General features: G+C 34.4%; 1 protein-coding gene across 4 annotated transcripts; it reads right to left on the bottom strand.

Moving 5' to 3' along the window:
* Positions 1-275: 275 nt before the first annotated feature.
* On the bottom strand, positions 276-4,719 carry LOC105130693 (RNA-binding protein Nova-1-like). Of its 4 annotated transcripts, none has more exons than XM_011033310.1 (8): positions 4,532-4,719; positions 3,909-4,147; positions 3,695-3,801; positions 2,763-2,956; positions 1,868-1,992; positions 1,094-1,189; positions 940-1,001; positions 276-852 (listed from the first exon to the last, which is right to left on the bottom strand). In XM_011033310.1, the coding sequence occupies exons 1-8, from the start codon at positions 4,614-4,616 to the stop codon at positions 756-758; spliced, it is 1,005 nt and encodes a 334-aa protein (XP_011031612.1). In that variant the 5' UTR covers positions 4,617-4,719; the 3' UTR covers positions 276-755. The 4 variants fall into 4 exon arrangements, with proteins under 4 accessions (XP_011031612.1, XP_011031613.1, XP_011031614.1 ...); XM_011033311.1 differs by having other exon boundaries at positions 1,868-1,929; XM_011033312.1 differs by having other exon boundaries at positions 1,868-1,926.
* Positions 4,720-6,680: the final 1,961 nt, after the last annotated feature.

Here is a 6,680-nt window from a genome sequence, read left to right as displayed (position 1 = left end):
TTTTTGATCCCTCATCGAAGGCGGCCAAAAGGCCATCAGAAGCTGCAAGGTGAATTTTACAACCGACGGACCACCAGCAGTCCGCTCAACAAATATTCTGAAAAGCTAATTAGATAAGTCCATTTTATATCTCATCATATGGTCATTCTTAGAATCAGGAATGTCTAACAAAGGATACGAAATCAGAAAAGCCTAACAAGTGATATAGAATAGCAACCACAATCTGTTCAGCATTCGATGCTTACAGTCTTCGGACAAGCTATAATTTCCAGCACTACTGAATTTTTTGACATAAATATTAGATTTCAGTGCCCAAGCCCATTTATAAGAAAGAGATTACAAAATTTGAAATGTCAAGATGCGGGTGAAATTGAGGGTTAACTGGACAAGATTCAGATGGAAATAGTTCAGCAAATTTCCATTTTAACTATGGCAAAGTATCCTTTGAAAAGATAGCTCGGATGTAAAACATGTATTAATTTAAAAGTCAATAACTGTATTAAGAAGATCAACATGACTACATCTAATAATATGACAAGCCAACATAGCCTAATCCAGCAACTGTTTCCAGAAACAGAAGTTGTACCGTGTGAAGAATTTCCTATAGAAACATCTCTCTAATGAAGAATTTTCCTTCCTTCTTTCTCCTTCCATCACAGTTTTTGTTTACCAACTTTGAGACACACCAAATAAATTAGGCAATTGCAAGGTCCACGGAGAAATTTGCAGCAAAAATAGTTAAGATTGGTCAAAGGCTAATCTGTCTCCCTCTCAGAAGCATAGGATACCTTCTGCATTATCATGTCCTCAGCTGCATGGATGGCCCTCTGTGATCCTGTGATTGTAATTTTCCTGCCAAAGAGTACAGAATTAAAACCAACGTCACTTCAAAACACATTTTTAGCACTAGACTGATTGACTCGAAATCCATTCCCATACCTATCATTTGTTCCAGACATGAAATCACCTCTGTCTGATATTTTTATCCTGGCTCCACTATTCTGCCAAAACAGAGTGCTGTACATTATTATTAATGATGATGATGATGATGATGATGATACAGAATAATATGGATCATCTGTTGTATAAAAACCTGGCTAATTTCCATTATATTTCTTCCACCACGACCAACAACCAATCCAATATGTTCGTCAGCAACACCAATCGTCACAGAGTTAGTACGATCCTCCTGGATAACATCAGAAGGCCTTCTATCAATCACAATCAACATACTCTTTAATTATACTTAATACCATACAAATGTTTTCAGAACAGCACCAAAACTTAAGGAGATATTGATGATAGAATTTGCAATGAGATGGGGTGAATTAGCTGGAACCATCTATGCTGGATATAAGAATACCCACTTTAGGATTGGTATCAAACTACCAAATGTAACCCTTAAGCAACCTAAGAGAAAAATATATAAAGGACACAAGCTTTGGTGTGGGTTTGCCACACGGACAAATAATACATTTGATTAAGCCTTCATGGGGAAATCTTTAAAGTATTAACTAAAAAGGCCATAAAAAAATATGACATGATGATTAAATTTGAGTATTGAAAAGTATTTCTAAACACAAAAAAACATTTTAAAAACTTTCAGCAACACAGTTCAAATGTTGTGGAAAAACCTAAAGACGGGGAAAGGCAAAGGAAAAGCCAACTTGAAGTGAAAAGGCTGAATTCATCCCATGGACACACAGGAACGTCAACTAGGAATGAATAACCATAAATGAATAAGCATTATTGAGAAAATCTGATATAGCATTCCAAAATGAAGTGCTACTATCAAGTTTTGCTATGCAAACTGCATTAGCACCAGAATACTCGGTTAAAGCGTAGAGAATTATAGAATAGAATGAACCTTGTTATGCTGAAACTTTACTCCAGCCCCATTCAGCCCATGGTTTGTTGAGTTGTATGCTGCTGTAGCAACATGAGGAAGCACATATGCATATGGAATACCATCAAAACCAGAGAAGAAAACACCTAATCAAGTTAAAAGAATCTTAAATGGAATTGAATTTTAAAAGAAAAGGTTTAAATAGAACAGATTTTCAGAAACCTCAAGGAAACCACACCACCTTTGCTAAAATATTCAGGAGTTTTATAAAGATTGAATAAATAGCTACCAATTAACTGAGTCAGATTGATAGAAAAAACAAAGTCAATACTTCCTTCGTCCTTCGTGTAGAATGCAGTCAGAAACACATGATTCTGATAAAAGAAACTCTAATACCAGTCATCAGTGGTACCTTTAGAGTCTGGTAGGTCATTTAAGACTAAGAAGTTACCTAAATCTCACCAATTTACTAAAAGATGCTTATAAAGAAACAGTCCTTTGCACTAAAGAAAGACCACAACTTAATCAGCAATGCACAGTTGTTTGAATACAATTGTGCTTTACAGTCATAACAATAGAACTCAATGGACATTCATATTTTTCTAGTAAAATAAGCATCTGAACCAAATACCAAACTCAAATTCTAAATCACCACTCCCCCAACACTGATGATCTTTTACATGGGCACCCTGACACAGTTTAGAACATTCCTAAATCTTTCCACGAGGCAAAGCAAGGGAGATGAGAGCTTCACATCATAATAATGCCATTAATCATGCAGATAACTAAGATTATGAATTCATAAAGAGCCAAAACGAGATAAGAAAAAAACTACAACATGAATAGGTAAATGTGGAAACTAGAAGCTTTTTCTTCCAATAGAAAGAGAGTGTGAAGCTAATGGTAAGAGTTACACCTGCATATGAAAGTGAAGCATGCATATTCTGCAAGTAATGAGTGTCATCAGTTAGCTTCGACAAAATCAAATCAATTGCATGCATTTGCTCTTCTAGAGTTCCTGTTATTGTAACCAGCCGATCAGTCAATCCAAAAAAATCTGTATCCAGTGGGGAAATCTTAATGCCAGCATGGGACTCTTCAATGAATGACCTGCAGTGAAGGAAGATATCAGCGTTTTACACTATTTGAAAGAATTTGCTTAACTTGTAGACAGTCTCACAAGAAACAAAATAAGAAATTAAAGCTCCCTTTTAGTAGACTCACGGGAAAAATGGAGCAGGAGCATAATAAACAAAAACCCAATCATAGACTAGCAGAGAATCACAACCAACAAAGACAGGATGCAATAAAAAATAAAGGACCTAATTTCACGCATTTACAATTGATATCAATTCAGTTTATGCATTTAGCTGAACTGGATGGTTGAGGTTCCTAATGAGGTACTATAAATCAAAATACATATATAAACCAACAGGAGTAGCTCAGATGGTGTGGCATGTGAAGTAGCAACCATAAGCTCTCAGGTCTAAGACCAAATCTTCGCAATACAGAATTCTTCTTATTGGGACAATGCATGCAAAGTTTGCCACAGCCCTCAAAAGAAAGGGGATCGTGGATTCCTAATTACCATGAAACAAACATCTACATGTAAAAATTGTGCTTGAGCAGAGCATGATTCTGGGGATAGAACTCTAAACAAGTAGGGCTACCATAAAATCTCATGGAATTAAGTACAGAGTAAATACATTTCCTCACAGACAAGCATGCATTCACGCCAGCAGCTATTGACTAAATAAATCCAAGTGAAATTTCCAGATATAAAATTAATTTTTGACTTTTCAAGCAATAGCAATTAAAAATATATTGTAAGAAGAATTTTAACCATACTTTATGATGGACCCTCCTTTCCCAATAATGCTACCACAAGCATTATTTGGAACAACCAATCTCACTCTCATTCTGGGTTCAGCATCATCTCCATCTTCAGTAGGAATCTGACCACAAAAACAAATTAATATCAGCAAACACTCAGCATATTAAACAAACCAACCCTGTGACACTCAGCATATTAAACAAACCAACCCTGTAACACAATAACTACCTCACTAAGCAATTTAGCAATTATAAGTTCCAAAGCCTTCAATGCATCGTCAATTCCTCCAGATATCAGAATTATCCTATCAGATGTTCCCGGAAAAAACTCATAATTTTTCGACAACTGAATTCTTGCTCCAGATTGTGACTGAAAATCAGTAATTGTAGCACCACCCTTTCCAATCACAGAACCAGCTGCAGCATTTGACACGAGTAACTTAATATACGTCGGTTTCTCCACCGCATCTGGGAAAAACAATAAAGCAATTAAAAAACAAAAATATTAGCACGGAAAAAACCTGCAGAACTATCAATTTCAAAGCCGCAAAGAGACTTCAAATTAAATTTTCTTTCATTCTCCGCAATTTTCTCACCGAGCAAACTGAACCTAAAACTAGCGATTTCTCTTCCTTTCATAAATCTAGGGTTAAGGCTTCAAATTCAAGTCAAAACTACCAAGATTCAGCAGAAATACAACAAAATCATCATTGCAGTCAATCATAAAGCAGAACAGAAAAAATGTAACCTAAACATACAGAAATAAAACCGTTGCCGCAACTCATTGCGTTGAGAAAAAAATATAAAACGAGAGAAACAGAGCAGGAAAACGCTAGATCAGATCAGAGAAACCTGAAAGCGGCGATGCAGGCGGCGGAGGAGATTTCTTCCGCGGTTGCTCCTGTGATGAGACGTAAGACGACTCCGTCGATTCCATTTCTCTTTATCTTCTAAAAACACAAACTATCGATTACTACACAATAAAATCAATAACCTTTTGTGGAGGCTTTTGAGGGTGCCTGCCTATGCCTGCCTGCCCGATTACTACACAATAAAATCAATAACCTTTAGTGGAGGCTTTTGAGGGTGCCTATGCCTGCCTGCCTGCCTGCCTGGTGGTTTTTGTAAAATGAGAAAGGCTGATTTACGACTTGCTGTTCCTGCCTGGTGGTTTTTGTAAAATGAGAAATGCTGATTTACGACTTGCTGTCTCTCTCTCATTTATCCATGGTGGTTTTGTATTTGTATTGGTTTTAAGCCTTGAAAACCGCCCTTGTGTTTTAAATTTTTTATGAGATGGTTTCTTTTTTTGCCACCTTCATTTTTAGCTTAGCTGGTTAGAAAGTAAGTGAAAACAGTATTATTCCGTTACATTTGCACCTTCTCTGCCCTCTGCCCTGGTTTTTACTTTTTACTTTTCTAGGGATTTTTTACGGCTGTGAAATGCCGCTTTTTACGTAAATTTCTGCTTGTTTTTGTAAGATGTTAAGCATCCTTATCAAACCTCGTCTAGCCGACGGATCGACTTGTAAATCAACTACTTAAAACAACATTGTTTAGGTCAAGTTTTATTTAAAAAAATAGATATTGATTTTATAAAAATCGAATGGACTAGCTGGTTTATTTTCGAATTAATTGATTTCATTACTTGTTTGGAAATGGAGATGGTTGAATGTGAATAGAAAATCTTTCACAAAATTAAGCTTTTTGAAATATTTAATAAATGTTTAATTAATATTTTATATAAAAAAAATAAGTGGAGGCTTGAAAATTTTTCATTTTATATTTGAAGTTTTTAAATAATAGTGATTTTTATTTCATAAAGTATATATAATTGATAAATATATATTATTTATTTTAATTTTTTTAACGGGGTCCGGGGTCATTGTTAGAAATTAATTTAACACCAACCCGTTAAAACCATAAAAACATAAACACATATAAAAAAAAATATAATTAAACTACAATGTCAAACACTAACAAATTTATATGAGATTAATTTGTTCTAATCAACTCCAAAATATTCTTATAAAAATTAAAACAAATCATTGATCTATGTTGAACCTACAACCTGTAAATTGGATCATTATCTCAACCTTTAAACTATTTCAAAACTCAGGAATGGATTTGAAAAATGTAGATGGAAATTACAAAGATATGATTATTGCAGTTGTTTGCGTATTAGAAAGTGAAATCATTTAGTACGTATAAAACCATGGCAAATAAGTACCTTTTAAAAAATAAATTTAAGCTAGGTGGGTACCAAGCATTTGCCTTCTTTAATTTGTGCTCGCAGCCAAACAAAAACCCTATTTAATGTTCAACGATATATGAAGATTTTCTTCTTGGTAAAAAATCTACCACTAGCATGCTACATCGCTCGGAAATTTACATGAGCAAATGTCGTCATTGTTCAAAAAACTAAAAAAAAAAAAAGGTGTGTGTTAATTGACTGTTCTTTTTATTTTTGATAATTCTGTGGAGTGGATTCAAAGGAAGAGAGTTGCATGAGGGTATGATCACGGATAGAGATTAAAGGCTTGTGGGATTTTCGAACTTTGTAAGAAAATTACATTTCTGCTTATTTATGTGATCTCAAAAGGCACACTTGAGACAGATTCCTCTGATAATTAATTAATTGCCCATCTTGTATTTAATGGAGCAACTGAAATGGATAAATTTCACACGCAAGATAAAGCTTAAATTGAAAAAACAAATGAAAAAAAGAATATCATGTTTAAATAGGACTGAGTACAAAAATCAAAAAATTAATTAAATTGAAAAAACTAGAAAAACTAAACTATAAAAAAACCAATTAAAATTTTGAAAAAACCGATCAATATGATTCGGTTTGGTTTCTGTTTTATAAGTCAGAAATAAGAGAAACTAGACCGGATCGAGCAGTACCCAGACAGGAAAAAACCAAACCAAATAAAAAAATAGAGTCAAGATTAAAAAAACCTAGTCAGACCGGTTTGAACTAGTTTTTATCACAAAAATC

Source organism: Populus euphratica, unplaced genomic scaffold (genome assembly GCF_000495115.2).
Source record: "Populus euphratica unplaced genomic scaffold, PopEup_1.0 scaffold29.1, whole genome shotgun sequence".
NCBI lineage: Eukaryota > Viridiplantae > Streptophyta > Magnoliopsida > Malpighiales > Salicaceae > Populus > Populus euphratica.
The sequence above is the reverse complement of the archived record's forward strand: the minus strand, read 5'-3'. Positions and strand labels throughout refer to the sequence as shown.

What these genes read in the sequence shown, in the direction of transcription:
- LOC105130693 (XM_011033310.1), bottom strand. Translation starts at nt 4,616, where the DNA reads ATGGAATCGACGGAGTCGTCTTACGTCTCATCACAGGAGCAACCGCGG. An exon ending in GCCTGCATCGCCGCTTTCAG is followed by an intron (nt 4,148 to 4,531) that starts GTTTCTCTGATC and finishes TGTTTTTCCCAG; the next exon opens with ATGCGGTGGAGAAACCGACG. An exon ending in TAAAGTTTCAGCATAACAAG is followed by an intron (nt 1,190 to 1,867) that starts GTTCATTCTATT and finishes GATGTTATCCAG; the next exon opens with GAGGATCGTACTAACTCTGT.